General features: G+C 46.0%; 2 protein-coding genes across 4 annotated transcripts in view; both read left to right on the forward strand.

The window, feature by feature from the left end:
• Positions 1 to 3423, forward strand: part of LOC130199001 (serine/threonine-protein kinase WNK2-like) — a 44114-nt gene extending 40691 nt beyond the window's left edge. The window contains 2 exon segments of the mRNA XM_056422154.1: positions 362 to 672; positions 945 to 3423. Coding sequence (XP_056278129.1) covers positions 362 to 672; positions 945 to 1061 — 428 coding nt within the window. The 3' untranslated portion in view covers positions 1062 to 3423.
• A 449-nt stretch (positions 3424 to 3872) lies between these two features.
• Positions 3873 to 16884, forward strand: part of brpf1 (bromodomain and PHD finger containing, 1) — a 20224-nt gene continuing 7212 nt past the window's right edge. The window contains exons 1-10 of one of the 3 annotated variants that reach the window (XM_056422137.1): positions 3873 to 4090; positions 5198 to 5958; positions 6531 to 6720; positions 7252 to 7539; positions 8669 to 9195; positions 9836 to 10142; positions 10236 to 10376; positions 14152 to 14280; positions 15605 to 16100; positions 16820 to 16884. The exon at positions 16820 to 16884 is cut by the window's right edge and continues 262 nt beyond it. In XM_056422137.1, the coding sequence (XP_056278112.1) occupies positions 5243 to 5958; positions 6531 to 6720; positions 7252 to 7539; positions 8669 to 9195; positions 9836 to 10142; positions 10236 to 10376; positions 14152 to 14280; positions 15605 to 16100; positions 16820 to 16884 (2859 nt within the window). In that variant the 5' untranslated portion in view covers positions 3873 to 4090; positions 5198 to 5242. Of the gene's footprint in view, positions 5959 to 6530; positions 6721 to 7251; positions 7540 to 8668; positions 9196 to 9835; positions 10143 to 10235; positions 10377 to 14151; positions 14281 to 15604; positions 16101 to 16819 lie in introns of all 3 variants that reach the window. The other 2 variants (XM_056422138.1, XM_056422139.1) reach the window with 2 other exon arrangements.

Below are 16884 nucleotides of genomic sequence, written 5' to 3' on the forward strand. Positions count from 1 at the left end.
TACTCTGTTGCGGCGCTCCTCAGATTGTTGCACTGATTTTTCGTTTGTGGTTGTTTTGCACGGCTGAATTTTCTCATATCCAACATTTCATTGATATGGAAGTCGCTCGCGTTGCGATCCTTTGGCTGCTAGGTTGGCGAAACATGTCGCGGTTAAATAAGTTGTACACGCATAGACTGAAAACCACTACTATTCTTAAAGTCGTCCTCCATGAAGGTCCGTTGTGTCCAAAGCGCCTCACATTACGCCAAAAAGCAGCCAATCGATTTGACCGGCAACTTTTTTTGTTTGTTTTCTTTCTCTCTTTTTTTTTTTCAAGTTGAGCTTTCCGTCTTTCTAATACCTCTTTGTGTCTGTCCAGGGTCGGCTTTCCACCCCGCCGCGGCTCACACGGCCTCCGGTCACACGCCGCCGCCGCCGCCCGCCGCGACCACGACGCCCTCGCCGTCTCCCCGGCCAATCGCGCGGCTCGCTCAGGTCCAGACCAACAACAGCAACAACAAGAGGGGCACGTTCACCGACGACCTCCACAAGCTGGTGGACGACTGGACGAAGGAGACCGTGGCGGCGGCGGCCGCGGCGGCGCCCGGTCGGCCACGCCCCTCCCTCAACCAGATCAAAGAGCGCCGCCGCCAGCAGGACCTGGAGGCCGGGGCGCCGCCCACACGCGAGGTACTCAAAACGGAGGCGATCCCTCGGAGGACGGACGACGACAGATCGGTAGTGCTTTGATCTCTCGGTGGCGCGTGACCGCGCGAGACGTTCGCGGTTCGGCGCGTGCCTCGCTTCGCGGCTCGCGGTTCAAACTTCACGGCTGAATTACGGGTCGTATGCGAACACAGCGACGACGACGACGAGGAGGACGGCCGAACGACGCGAGAAGCGGGTCGTGTCGTCGACCCTCAGATCTGTGACTCAGTGCAACCGCTCCCTTCTGTTTCCAGATGAAATGCCGCCTCGGCCCCCGCAAGTTCCAGCTGCCCACTTCCTGCCCGCTGCCCGCCGCTTTAGGCCTCGGCGTCGCTCCCAACGCCTCCGCCGCCGGGCGCCGCAAACAATGACGCCCTGCGCCGCAGTGGCGAACGCGGGGCTCCACGCCTACCCTCTGGGCCCCCGTCCGAAAACCTCTCGGACTACCTGATGCGCTCACTGACATCTGTTGGTCATCGTACAACTTCACCCCCCCCCCCCCCCCCCCACCCCACCACCACCAGAGCCACACGTGTACATCATCTGATCTTGTGAATTACATGACGCGGGTGTTGATATTCTTTATTCAACACTTCTATCAGGTGTGTGTGTGTGTGTGTGTGTGTGTGTGTCCGTGTGTGTGTGTGTGTGTGTCCTATACAGTGCGTGTTAAGTATGTATGTCTGAACACCTAATGCTTTCTTTGGGCTTCTGGTTCTGACTCAACTCGGCCACACGAGACACTTTTGTCTGCAGCCTCGGAAGAAGAAAAAAAAATTTCACTTTATTTCCGCAGTTTAGATTTTTGTTGCCTTTCTCACTTTTAAACACTACATCGGGGTCCGGGTGCCCGTGGTGTGAGATACGGGACAGTATTTACGATGAAGACACATTAAGGAATGTAGTGCCTTGAACATTGATTTCTCGATTATTATTTTTCTCCTGTGAAACGAAGCATGCGTGCATCCAAGTTATTTTACTCGACGGTAGCTTGAGTGCAGACTCTCCTTTTTCTTTTCTTTTTATGCATTACGGAAACGTTTGTTTTTGGTTTACATATGAATGCCCTTGTAGAACTGCACTATTAACACTATGCTCTTATTTAAAATAATAAAATCACGTTTTAACCCTTGTTTACCCCCCCCACCCCCCACACACACACCCTGTGACAGATGGAATGCCATAGCGGTGAGATGAACGATGAGCCGTTGCCTTGCAGAAACGAAACGGTTCATGAGAGGAAAGAAAAAATAAAAGTTTAAAGAAAAGTTACGCCAGCAGCCAACCCCCCCCCCCCCACACACACACACACACACACACACACTCCCTGTTCAGGTCAAATGGTTCAGTCGGACGCGGCCTCTTTTTTTTGTTGAAAGGGACAACTTGATGCGCCAGACGGCGTCGCGGCCCGAGTCCAGAGCCGCTCGCCGTTTCCTCCCACAGCAGACGCCTCTGGTAGCGCTCTGACCGGAATGTAGCAATTTATGATGTGAAGGCTCTGAGGCTCAAAAGTGCAATTTTTGTTGTTGTTGAAACCCCTCCACAAAGCTTTGATCGTGGCCTCGCCACAAGCCTTATTATCTCCGACGGGGGAGCAAGCCGAAATATACAAAAAGTTGGAACAAAGTTACGGCTCACCGAGAGACGGACAGACGCGTGAACGCGGCCGCTACGCGCTCTCTCGACTCCGCCGTCCCGTCACACTGTACGTGAAACGTGTTGCGCAATCACCACTCGAGTCTGATGCTTTTAAAATTACTTGATGTTTTAAGTTTTTTTTCTCTTTTTCTCCTTTCTTTTATTTTAACGCTGCTATCGTCTGAGGTGATTCCACTGTACAAGTTGAGCTTTATATATTCACACGAAGAAAAAAACCCGGTACTTTAATAAAAAATTTAATTAACGAGCGAGACGCTCGCAAAGTGATTTTGCGTTGTCGCGTTTACGTTTATTTCCCAGGTTTATTGACAGCCTTTTTTAATTCTTTTTTTTTCTTTTCATTAATGTATTGCAAAATTCAAACACTTGATAAGGGGGATTTGCACAATATAGTCTCCCCTTAATTCTGATCTATGTTTAAGAGATTCCTACACTGTATAAAGTGGGTTTCGTCTGTCACTGACAAAGCATGGCCGGCTGCTCATGTTCCACACGGCAAAGATAAACAACACGGCTCCGGTGGGTCGATGTTCCACAACACGTGTCAAAGGTCACAGCATCCCAATTCTGCCAAGCTGTGAATTGTACAGTTTTATTGTATTATATATTTGTACTTTTTTTTGTTTTGGGATTGTTTAGAGGTGATTGATGGTGGTGGTGGTTGTTTTGGTGTTTGCTATTCCATCAATTCGGTTCGAATTGGCCTTTTAGCAGAGCTTTAGTGAAACACTTCCAGAATAGTAAGTAAGAGATTTCTGTTCTCCGTCCCTTCTATCTGGTTTTTGTTCCACCGCCTCCTGCTGCCAATTCTCGGTGAGCAGAGGAAGGAAGAACTGTCGTTGGCTATTCATTTGGATGCAGCGATGCAGATGGAGGAGGATAACGAAGAGGAGGAGGAGCTCGTCTCACTTCGCTTCGATTGTCAAAGGCTTGTATTCAAACTGTGTGGGATCGCTTCTGCCTGCTGTGTGTGTGTGCGTGTGCGTGTGTGTGCATTATCCCACCCGGCCCTGCTGCACTCGAATCACAGACTGTATGTTCAGAGAGAAATAAATATTATTTTGTGCTTGATGGTTTGTTTCCATGTGTTTTTTTTATTGCCCTTTCTTTTCTGTTGCAGAGGTTATAAGCATATTTAAAATATATTATGGTTATTTAGATGAGATGAATCCAATAAGTACATTTTAAATCAAGACTATTTATATTTGTATGTGTTTTTTCTCTAGGGTTCATTTGAAAGTGCTACCTTTTCAAATCTTTGAAACCAAGCCGCAGATTCGCCACATGCAACTCGGAAATTACCCGTGGGAAAAAAATGGCCGAGGAGAAACAATACAATTATATGATAAATGCATTTTTAAAAATCGGGAACTCTCCGAATTGAATACAGTCGATATTATTATGACGTATTTGTTCAAATGTACCACTTGTGCTACCAAACCCGAGAAATAGACCCTGCTTTTCACGTGGCGAATGTGCCGATCCGCGTCCGCCGCGTAACGTTACGGCGAAGCGGTTGCCCCCTTTTGTTCAGCTGAGTTCCTGAATTATTCACAACACAATGAAATGAAATCGGGATATTATGTATTACAAACACATTGCACTTGCTCGCGCGCGTCCCGCGAACCTCACCTGGGATTATCTCACGAATTAAAACCTGCAACAACAAACAACAACAAAACCTCCGATCTGGTGCGAAGGTTCCCCGAAGCTCCGCAGTCCCGAGGAACGTGGAGTAGTAAGTGTTTATAACGTCGGTCCCGATCGGTAGCGTTCAAACGGTTGAAGCCTCGGGTTGTGTGTGTGTGTGGTGCACCATTTCACGATTAAATCGTAATATTCGTGGTGATTTTAGTAAACAGCTGTGCATCAAAAGCCCCCCGCTGCACAATGAAGCGCGTTTAGCTGCGCGCTCCTCTTATCGCAGCGCATTTTAAGAGCAGTTTGAGATCGATCGAGTACATTGTGCGTGTCTGGTCGTCTACCCGAACGATAAAGCTTCTCCAACGAGTCGCAGTAAGGGCGGTAAACCTCGTGAAATGAGACGATATTCAGTCTTTTCGGTGCTCGGCATCGGGGGATTGGGACGCGCAGGGTGAGGTCATTGTGGAGGGAAAACGCTGCAGAAGCTCGAAAAACAACCGAAAGTTACATTTCAGGCGAACTTGTGCAGAGTGTCTCACTTTAAACACCTTAAATATATAGAAATAAACCACGCTGCGCATCCTTTAAGGAAGCTAAACGGCTCGTCTCCTCTCGCGCAGCTAGCTCGACGTGTATAGCGCGCGACTCGAACGTAGCCGTTACCGGGAGCCGCGGCGGTTGAGATTAATGGCTAGTTTGTTTTTTTATGACGTTAACTCGTGAGTGAGCCGCTGTGTTGTTGTTGTTGTTTTGACGGGAGAGTGAACTGTGTGGTTGTGTTGTTGTTTGCTAGCTTTCCGTTAGCCAGCGAGCTAACGGCTGCAATGTTTCATTGTTTGAGTAGAAGAAGAAGAAGAAGGAAAAACGTCAGCAAAATGCGACGGTTAACCTCCTATTGTTAGTGGTTCTTTTAGGTTCGATTGCGTGCGCGTGTGTGTGTGTTGTGCACTGTTGCTGTCAGCGAGCGTCGCTAAACGTTTTTAAGCAGGAAACAAGAGACATAAATATTGACTCCTCCAGCACCTGTCACGGAAGGGCACGTTCGTGTTTCCTGCTGGGAGTTGGATAGTTGGTCACGTGACTGCGCCAGAACAGGTGCACGGTGTGCAGACGGCGGGTGTCTCCGGACTGGTGTCGGACCGACTCGGTCTCTGGAAGTGATCCTCCGGCACGGGGCTCCTCTTGTGCTCTTCTCTTCCAGATGTGAGCGTGTGCAGCGTCTGTCCCAGCAGCGGCTGTTGGCAGGATGGGGCTGGACTTTGACGTGAAGACGTTCTGCCACAACCTGCGGGCCACCAAGCCGCCGTACGAGTGCCCCGTGGAGACCTGCCGGAAGGTCTACAAGAGCTACAGCGGCATCGAGTATCACCTCTACCACTATGACCACGACAACCCGACCCCCGCGCAGGCCACGCCGCAGAAGAAGAGGAAGGGGCGGCCCCCGAGAGCGTCCTTGGCCGGGTCGGGGGACGACGGCGGCGGCGGGGGACCCGGGCACGGGGGGAACACGCCGGGCAGCCCCAACCGCTCGGACCATTCTCACTCCCCGGGCAGAGAGACGATGACGTACGCCCAGGCGCAGCGCATGGTGGAGCTGGAGTTTCAAGGACGCCTCCACCGCATCAGCATCTTCGAGAACATCGACGTGGTGTCGGAGGAGGACAGCGACGCGGAGGACGCTCCTCCGTCCGGCGGCGGAGGCGTGTGCAACGGGAGCGACGGCGGAGCCGGCGGGAGCGACTTGGGAGGAGGCGGCAAGGACCGGTCGGATATCGCGTCCTCCAACGGCGGCAAATCCACCCCGAAGTCCGGGAAGCACAAAAGCAAAGAGAAGAAGAAGGACGGCTCGTCCCATCACCACGGCAACCAGTCCGGCCCCGCGGTCAAGCTGCCCGAGGCGGTGTTCCGAGAACTGGACCAGGAGAGACCCGACGCCCCCGCGCGGCCGTTATCCTACTACAGGTCTGCGTTGAGAATCGTCGTCTCGCTTTATTCATAATTATGAGGCGGGATTATTGATAAATACATGGCAGGCGATTAAACGATAAGGGCATTTTGTACGGTCACGGAAAACCTGGAAAAAGTCATGGAATTTTAAAATGGTTATTTCCAGGCCTGGAAATGTCATGGAAAAAACTTATATCATAAAAGTTTTGGAAAAGTCATGGAAATTTGTTATAATCACAGCCGAGTTTGAAATAATTAATACGTTTTTTAAAGAAAGACGCTCAAAATATAAGCCGACATACGCTCTCAATACGCAACTTTTTTTTAATTGTTCATGTTTATACCGAGATTTCAGTTTGGTCATGGAAATTTGGTTAAAAGTCCTGGAAATCCATTGGTCAGAATGTGTAGAGTGCATGTAGAAAGGAGGAATAGTTTGACTGCATTTGGTATTTACAGTCACACGTCATTTGTTTGTTCTACAACTTGTTGTGCGTGTTTCCGTAAAAATACATTTAATACACATTTCACGTACAGTGTAATTTATTACGTCGATGTTATTTCCTCTTCCCACGCCGGGCGTTCAGGTACATCGACAAGTCCGTGGAGGAGCTGGACGAGGAGGTGGAGTACGACATCGACGAGGAGGACTACATCTGGCTCGACATCATGAACGACAAGCGGCGGCGCGACGGCGTGACGCCCATCCCCCAGGAGGTCTTCGAGTACCTCATGGACCGCTTGGAGAAGGAGTCGTACTTCGAGAGCCACAACAAGGTAGCGGAGAGAGGGGCGGGATCATCTCGACTGATCTCTATTTAGGGTTCGGACGGTCACGGAAAACCTGGAAGAGTCATGGGATTTGTAAAAATGGTTATTTCCAAGCCTGGAAAAGTCCTGGGAATAAAATAAGAAAAGTCCTGGAAATTCGTTTTATTCATATGTGCGTTTTAAATAATCGATATGCTTTTTAAAAGAATGACGCTCAAAATATAAGCCGGCGTACGCTCTTTCACACTCGCGGCGCAGATTTTCCGCGCCGCAAGTGAACGCACCGTAACTGAAAAGACATGCATGTTTTTACTCTCTTAATCTAAACTATTGTCTCTCATTCATTTGTGTCATTTAAAGTTATATGCTGTATATTTTAGAATTCTCATTGTTAGTTAAATGTGAAATGTTCTCACTTTTTCTTGTTTACACTGAGATTTCACACAATGTTTGGTGATGAAAGTTTGGTTTAAAGTCCTGTAAATCGATTCAGTCAACGTGTGTGTGTGAACCCCGTCTTTTCTCCCCCCCCATCAGGCCGACCCCAGCACCCTCATCGACGAAGACGCCGTCTGCTGCATCTGCAACGACGGCGAGTGTCAGAACAGCAACGTGATCCTGTTCTGCGACATGTGCAACCTGGCGGTGCACCAGGAGTGCTACGGCGTGCCCTACATCCCCGAGGGCCAGTGGCTGTGCCGCCGCTGCCTGCAGTCGCCCAGCCGCGCCGTGGACTGCGCCCTCTGCCCCAACAAGGGGGGCGCCTTCAAGCAGACGGACGACGCGCGCTGGGCTCACGTGGTGTGTGCCCTCTGGATCCCGGAGGTAGGCACACGCACACACACACACACGCGCGCCATGTAAGGACCGGGCGCTTTTTGGAGAAAATGCAAATATCACAATATTTTAGACCGTGTGCCGATATGGCAGGTTGGTTCTTTTACAAAAATATTTATATAATTACTTTAATATATATATATATTATGAATTATCAGTAATGTGGTAACATGATGACTCAGTTTATAAAATGACATCACTTTATATATATTTATAATATATATATATTTAAAATATATATATTATAAATGTCTAATATTTCTATATATATAATATTTATATATATATATATAATAAATATATATATATTTATAATAAATATATATTTATAATATATATATTTATATATATTATAAATGTATAATATTTATATATATATATACTTATAATATATATATTATACATTTATAATATTTATATATACAGGACTGTCTCAGAAAATTAGAATATTGTGATAAAGTTCTTTATTTTCTGTAATGCAATTCAAAAAACAAAAATGTCATGCATTCTGGATTCATTACAAATCAACTGAAATATTGCAAGCCTTTTATTCTTTTAATATTGCTGATTATGGCTTACAGCTTAAGAAAACTCAAATATCCTATTTCTAAATATTAGAATATCATGAAAAAGTATACTAGTAGGGTATTAAACAAATCACTTGAATTGTCTAATTAACTCGAAACACCTGGAAACACATTTTCAAATGTTTGATTTTGTTTTGCTGTTATAAATCTTTTTTTTTACTTGGTCTGAGGAAATATTCAAATTTTATGAGATAGGATTTTAGAGTTTTCTTAAGCTGTAAGCCATAATCAGCAATATTAAAATAATAAAAGGCTTGCAATATTTCAGTTGATTTGTAATGAATCCAGAATGCATGACATTTTTGTTTTTTTAATTGCATTACAGAAAATAAAGAACTTTATCACAATATTCTAATTTTCTGAGACAGTCCTGTATATATATTTATTTTATATATATTACAAAAAAATATATAGTTTGTGAACTGACTGCATGTTGAGTGCTCCTCGTGCCGTTTGATGAAGTGATGGAGAACGCCTCGGCGTTGACGTCCACTGAGTTCTGAACGGAGAGTTCTGCCGCTTCCCCTCAGGTCTGCTTCGCCAACACGGTGTTCCTGGAGCCGATCGACAGCATCGAGCACATTCCTCCCGCCCGCTGGAAGCTCACCTGCTACATCTGCAAGCAGCGTGGCTCCGGCGCCTGCATCCAGTGTCACAAGGCCAACTGCTACACCGCCTTCCACGTCACCTGCGCCCAGCAGGCGGGCCTCTACATGAAAATGGAGCCCGTGCGAGAGACCGGGGCCAACGGCACCTCGTTCAGCGTCCGCAAGACGGCGTACTGCGACATCCACACGCCGCCGGGGTCGGCCCGGACCCTGGGCGGCGGCGGCGGGGTGGGCGGCGCCAGCATGGGCTCGTCCCACAGCGACGGCGAGCTGGACGACGACGACGAGCCCAGCATCGGCCAGGACGACGACTCCAAGGGGTGGAGCTCCGAGCGGGCCAAGAGGGCGAAGGCCAAGTCCAGGCTGAAGATGAAACGGGCGAGGAAGATCTTGGCGGAGAGGAGAGCGGCTGCTCCAGTGGTGTCGGTGCCCTGCATACCGCCTCACAGGTACCACGCTACACGACCGCTAAACTTCGTGTTTTCCATGAAAACTCTCACTTTTATTGATCAAATGAAAACGAAATGAATATAAAATATAGTCAAGACTTTGAGGTTAGAAATAGTGATTTTTATTGTAAATATTAATGTTGTTCTTCTTGTGGCTCAAAGGAAGGCCAGTTTTATAGCTTCTCTCACCAGCATAACTGTTTTCAGCTGCGCTCACATAAAAAGGGTTTTCACGGGTTTTCTACCCCTCCGTTAGTCTTCTAAGGCGATAACACAATGTACCACGAGAACACTGGAGATGGGCCTCTACACACTTTGTAGAGACCAGAGAATAGTCATTTACACATTAACTATGTAGAGAGGGTATTTATGATTCATTTAATGTTATCTTCATTAAAGAAAACAGAGCTTTACTTTGAAAATCAAGGACATTTCTAAGTGACCCGAAACTTTTGAACGGTCGTGTGTGTTTCACCTGGGCTCCAAGAGGCACCTGTTACCCTTTTTGCGTAAACTAGCTGTGTTAAAAAAAATAGCGTACTTACAAATTGCCGTTCTGTGAATCGCCCCTGACCCCTGACCCCTCGCGTGCGCTCGTGACCGGAGGTCGGCGAGTTGACGTGGCGTTTGTTCCCTCCAGGCTGAGCAAGATCACCAGCAACCTGACGGTCCCCAGGAAGAGCCAGTTCATGCAGCGGCTCCACAGCTACTGGACCCTGAAGAGGCAAAGCCGGAACGGCGTGCCGCTGCTGCGCCGCCTCCAGACCCACCTGCAGTCCCAGCGCCACGTCGAGCCCCTCACGCCGCCGCCGCCATCGCCATCGCCATCGCCACCCACGCCGCCGCCACTTCCACCGCCGCCGCCGCCGCTGCTGCTGCTGCCGCTGCCTCTCCCACTTCCACTCCCGCCGCCTCTGTCGCAACTCTCACCGATGACCTGCGCAATTGTAAACAAAACACACACGCACAGAAATGTAGCCGTGGTTCTGCTCCTCCTCTCCCCGCCGTGTGTGACGTGCCGTTGGGTTTTGTGCGTGTCGGTGTCGCAGCGGGACAGCGAGGAGAAGCAGTCGGCGCTGAAGGAGCAGCTGAAGGCGTGGCAGAGGCTGAGGCACGACCTGGAGCGAGCCCGGCTGCTGGTGGAGCTCATCAGGAAGAGGGAGAAACTCAAGAGGGAGACGGTATGGACGTGTGTGCTTATATATGTGTGTGTTTTTGTGTATGTGTTTTTATATATGTGTATGTGTGTATATATATCTTTTTATATATATATATATATATTAGGGCTGTCAATCGATTAAAATAAATTAACTAATTAATCGCACATTTTTAAATTCATTAATCGCGATTAAAAGTTTTTCTTTCTTCTAAAGACTAAATCTTCTAAATGAACGAGTAATCCCTTCAGACGGCGTGTATTTCAGACACTTGTTTAATTGTATACTTTTTTAAAGACTAAACTTCACACAGAGCTGTGTTTTCAAAGAGGCTCCGACCTATAAAGTGCCAGCGAGGGATTTAATATCGTGGATGATAAATTGTTTCTTCAGTGAAACATCAGATTAGTAAACAAGGTGCATTTGAGACCCCATTGGTCCTGTCATCTTTACCACTGAACAGCAGAACCAGTGGCCTTGGTAAACTGACAATATGTCATGTTAACCCTCTGGAGGCTGGGCTCATTTTCTGGATTTTACAAAACAATGTAAATTCACCTTTTAAAGCCTTTTGCATGTGACACATCCCAGTGTTTCCCCCGCCCCCCTGTCATGTTCTCTATCGCGCCAGATTACAGCAGAAGTAACGTACGGTTCTTTCCTTAAAGACGTCTTTGTTCTTTTATTAAACTAAACGTCTGTTGTTGGTCGTCTCTACAGCAGCATGTCATTCTGTCTCGACGTGTCGGTCACTCTTCTCGGCTCTCCGTCTCGCGCGCCGCAGAGCTCCATGCCGGCGTGTCTGCGTGCGCATCGAGCGGAGCAACAACAAAAAAGTCACCTGCACCTTCCGCCCCGCGTCACCGACACGTCGCCCTCTGCTTCTCTGTGAATATGGAGGAGCAGACGGGAGGAAGGAGGCGGACTGCCGCGGCTTGACACTCAGAGGAGTGCAACAACTTCAACGACACCGGAAGTAAACAAAGTTGCGTTAATTGCGTTAAAATATTTTAGTGCGTTAATCGCGGCCAAATTAATCGCATAGATTAACGCGTTAACGCTGACAGCCCTAATTTATATGTGTATGTGTGTTTTTATGTATGTGTGTTTTTATATATATGTGTATGTGTGCTTTTATGTATGTATGTGTATATATATATATATCATTGTGTCCTGGTTTGTGTGCACGTGTATGTGTGTGTATGTGTATATCTATATATATATATAATATTTATGTATATATAGGTTTGTATATATATATGTACATGTGTGTATATATGTACAGGACTGTCTCAGAAAATTAGAATATTGTGATGAAGTTCTTTATTTTCTGTAATGCAATTCAAAAAACAAAAATGTCATGCATTCTGGATTCATTACAAATCAACTGAAATATTGCAAGCCTTTTATTCTTTTAATATTGCTGATTATGGCTTACAGCTTAAGAAAACTCAAATATCCTATCTCTAAATATTAGAATATCATGAAAAAGTATACTAGTAGGGTATTAAACAAATCACTTGAATTGTCTAATTAACTCGAAACACCTGCAAGGGTTTCCTGAGCCTTGACAAACACTCAGCTGTTATAAATCTTTTTTTTTACTTGGTCTGAGGAAATATTCAAATTTTATGAGATAGGATTTTAGAGTTTTCTTAAGCTGTAAGCCATAATCAGCAATATTAAAAGAATAAAAGGCTTGCAATATTTCAGTTGATTTGCAATGAATCCAGAATGCATGACATTTTTGTTTTTTTAATTGCATTACAGAAAATAAAGAACTTTATCACAATATTCTAATTTTCTGAGACAGTCCTGTACATACATATATATTAGTGCTGTGAAAAATAACGCGTTAATTCAATTACAGGTTTAACTAGTTGTTGTTTTTTTACGCATTTAACGCATGCGCAGAATGAGCTTCCAATCCGTTCCTTTGTTGGTCGTCGGGACGAAAAAAAAGTCACTTGCAAAATGAGCTTCCAATACACCTCTTCAATCTGAACTCTGTCCGCTCTCATGCAGACGGTCTGTTCATCGGTAATGATCCTTCCGCAGGTTCACCTACGGAAACCTTGTTACGACTTTTACTTCCTGTAGATCAGGGTCTCAACACGTCGATCGCGACCTGCCAGTCGATCGCGGCGTAGTGTTGGTAGATCGCATGACATTAAAGAGATTGGCCCGCCCCCTGACATGTTCTCTAGAGCACGTCTTTGTTCTTTTATTAAACTAAACGTCTGTTGTTGATCGTATCTCCACAGCAGCATGTCATTTCTGTCTCTTCGCGTTGCGTTAACACTTATCGATCTCCGTCCCCCGCGCCACAGAGCTCCGTGCGCGCGCATCGGGACCGAGCAAAAAAAAAGTCACTTGTCAATCTGTCCACCTGTCGGTGTCCGTGTCCGGTGAGGTTTCAGCTTTGCAGCGGTGTCCCCGCCGTCCCTTTCATCACGGCCCAGTTCATGAAGAAAACCCACACAGTCAGTTTGCCTCAGCAGCTGCTAGAGGAAGACTAGAGGCCTTTAGATTGTATCATGGTGGAGTTAATGGTTGACAAACAAGAGAAAAATGCTCTGTTTAACCCTCCTGTTACCTTTACATTTACTAACATATTTCACCCTCGGGGTCAATTTGACCCCAGCAATTAAAACCTCCAGAAAATTATTTGAATTAATATTGCTTCCCAAGTTTAAGTGTGAGGTATTTTATGTTTGTTTGTTGACTACCTAAATAGCCCTTTAAATAAATAAAAAAGTTGATATTTCTTATATGTTTGACACAGTGAAGAACAGCCTGGGGTCAAATTGACCCCAAAGAACACCGACATTAAACATTGAATGGGGTCAAATTGACCCGAAAGGTAACAGGAGGGTTAAACATTCTGTTTAGGATGAAGATGTATTAATGTTCCATATGGAAGAAAACTGCTAAATAACTGCTGAGTTGCAGCACCATTGTATAGAAGAATATATCAATGTATATATCAGTCTTTTGTCATAAATCTCTATGTTCTCACAAAATATACCGAGAATATCGGTAATATGTGATTAATCCACAAAAACCTGTGATTAACCCGATTAAAAATTGTAATCGTTTCACAGCCCTAATATATAGGTTTGTGTATATATATGTACATGTGTGTATTATATGTGTATATATATACACACACATATACATACATATATATAGATGTGTATATATATGTATATATAGGTGTATTTATGTATATATATGTGTATGTATATATATATGTGTGGGTGTGTGTGTATATAATTCTATATATATATATATATATATATATGTGTGTGTATGTATGTATTTATTTGTTTTATGTTAATATGTCTAAATGAATACAACATTTTAGTGACAAAGAGGGAGACGGTGAGGCTAAAAAGAAACAACCTTTTTTGTGTTTTCCGTCCCTAACGGATTAAACGGTTTAAACACCAACGTGAGCAGCAACGCGCTAATTGTCCGGTGAGCTGCGGAGGACGGTTGTAGGACGATGCTTCCATGCAGGCAATGAAACACTTTTTCATTCAATAATTAGGTTTAAAAATATATATATATATATTCAATGTAAAAGCCATTTTTAGCAGTTTCCAGATTTTCTTTAAGGGTTAATTAATTGTCGTTGGGAGCTGCTGGGAACCTGAGACCTCCAAGAATCACATTCATCAGCTCCAACACACAGGACACAACATGCACACACAGCTCTGTGCTTTATGCGTTAGGTCAGCGGTGGGGGCGGGGCCTCGTTGAGACATCAGCTGTGTGTGTGTGTGTGTGTGTTCAGATTAAAGTGCAGCAGATGGCGCTGGAGATGCAGCTGACTCCCTTCCTGGTGCTGCTGAGGAGCACGTTGGAGCAGCTGCAGGAGAGGGACGTCAACAACTTCTTCACCGAGCCCGTCCCGCTGGCGGAGGTAAGCGCCACGACGCTCACACCCGGGACGTCCTTCATGCCTAAAGTCGTGTTGACAACATGATCACATCGGTCTCATCGGTCTGTATTGTGATTTATACATCGCACCTTCCTCCATTCTCGTGAAAAAGCGATAACTCGGGACAGCCTCGAGCAATACAAAATAATAATTTGGTGTCTAAAGGTCGAGGTGACCCCCATAAAACAATTTTTTGGCCATAGCTCAAGAATTCAAGTGCTAATTATTACAGTTTCACACCAACGTCTATTAGCATTCAACTATGAAGTACTATGGCGTACAACCGCGAGGTGGTAATTCTAGTTCATTGTGAATATAGTTATAATAATATTAAACTATTTATTCGTAGAAAACGACTCTTCAATTTGAATGATTCTCGCAGGAAATCTCTGTGTAGAAATATGAGCGTTTTTTGTTGTTGTCTTGTCATACTTAATGATGGCAGATCGGTGTTCTTCTACACCACAGGTGTCAAACACAAGGCCCACGTCATTTTTGATGTGGCCCGTGACGGCTTGAGAGACATACAATCACCTTTTTCTTTTAAAAGAATGTCAGAAAGAAAAAACATCCTGTGCTTTTATTTTGAAGCTAATTATTTTTTCCCTGCCGTCTGTTCGCTCTCCTTCACGCTGCGTTCACGCCGAAATAGAAGCGAACTCTCGCGTTGCTTTACTCGCCGGACTATTTGTGATGATTCGCTTCATTCCCGCTGGAAGCGCCGGAGGGGAGACGTGGCTTATCGTCACGGGAACAGTTCATCGCCGCCGCACCACCATAGAAGAAATAACCACGATTTCTGCTTTGTGCATGTTGAGGAACTCTCACAAACCCTCGTGCCTGGGTTCATATTATTAATATTACATATAATATTATAGGTTAATAGTGATACATCAAAGATTAATAGTGATACATCAAAGATTAATAGTGATACATCAAATATGTAAAATTGATACATCAAAGGGTAATAGTGATACATCAAATATGTAATAGTGATACATCAAATATGTAAAAGTGATACATCAAAGGGTAATAGTGATACATCGAAGGTTAATAGTGATACATCAAATATGTAATAGTGATACATCAAAGGGTAATAGTGATACATCAAAGGGTAATAGTGATACATCAAATATGTAAAAGTGATACATCAAAGGGTAATAGTGACACATCAAAGGGTAATAGTGATACATCAAATATGTAATAGTGATACATCAAAGGTTAATAGTGATGCATCGAAGGTTAATCCACCCCCTGTCCTCCTCAACGAGTCCTCCGCCCCGCGTCTCCGCCCTCTGCTCTCCAGGTGCCGGACTACCTGGACCACATCGACACGCCGATGGACTTCCAGACCATGTGGAACCTGCTGGAGTCGCACCGCTACCTCACGTTCGAGGCCTTCGAGTCCGACTTCGGCCTCATCGTCAACAACTGCCTCAAGTACAACGCCAAGGACACGGTCTTCTACCGCGCCGCGCTGCGGCTCCGGGAGATGGGCGCCGCCGTCATCCGGACCGCCAGGCGGCACGCCGAGCGGATAGGCTTCGACTACGAGGCCGGCATACACCTCCCCCGAGAGCCGAGCCCGGAGAGCCAGCGGGACCAAGACCGGGACCGGGACCGGGAGAGGGAGCGGGAACGGGAGCGGGAACGGGAGAGAGAGAGGGAAAGGGAGAGAGAGAGGGAACGGGACCGGGACAGAGACCGGGAACGAGATCGAGACCGGGAACGAGATAGAGACCGGGAACGAGACCGGGAACGAGACCGAGACCGAGACCGGCCGTTGTCCTCTAATGAAGATGGTAAGTCAACTATTTTTTACTTTGGTTAAGGAGTTCAAGGCGAAAATATTTAATCTTTTGCAGGGAGAACTTTTCTATCACCAAATTACAGGATATGTTTTTTTCTGTCGGGCTCGAAGCTAGATGAAAATATGTAAACGACGCTTGGTTATATAACTGAAATACTGGAAAGAAACCGTCGAGTCGAGTCGGTAGTGTCGGAGAGACGCAGTTAAAAGCTCACAGGGCCGGGTCATTGTTGGTGGTTTTATTTAGTTAGTTGTTGTTTTTCTTTCTTTTCTCTGTAATGACACATTCAATATATTTTGTAAATCCCAAAATCACAAATTTGCCTCATCTTGGCGCTAAAGACATCACATAACCGAGTGACAGAAATGATTCATATAAGGAGAGCAGCAGCACTGGGCTTAGAATAAATATGATGATGTCAGCATAATAGTAGTCGCAGCAGGTGTTCGGGTCCAGGTAAAACCAGAGAGCACCGACTCCTCCAGGGAAGAAGACGAGCTGGTGAAGTGCATTAATGAGTTCACACAAAAGGAGACGGAGCGAAGAGCTCTTTGGCGCAGTGACGCCTCCTGGCCACTAGGGGGCGCAGGACATTCATCCACTTCTTTTTGGATTCACAACCGACCTCAATGAGTCTGTTTCTTACCACACAAAGTGACCTGTTGGGCCTCTCTCTCTCTCTCTCTCCCCCCCCCCCCCCCCTCCTGCAGAACTCCTGCTGCCCGAGAACCGGCGGCGCCTCCCTCCGGAGGAGCAGCTGCATTACCTGCAGGCG

This window comes from Pseudoliparis swirei, chromosome 9, assembly GCF_029220125.1.
Source record: "Pseudoliparis swirei isolate HS2019 ecotype Mariana Trench chromosome 9, NWPU_hadal_v1, whole genome shotgun sequence".
Taxonomy (NCBI): Eukaryota; Metazoa; Chordata; class Actinopteri; order Perciformes; family Liparidae; genus Pseudoliparis; species Pseudoliparis swirei.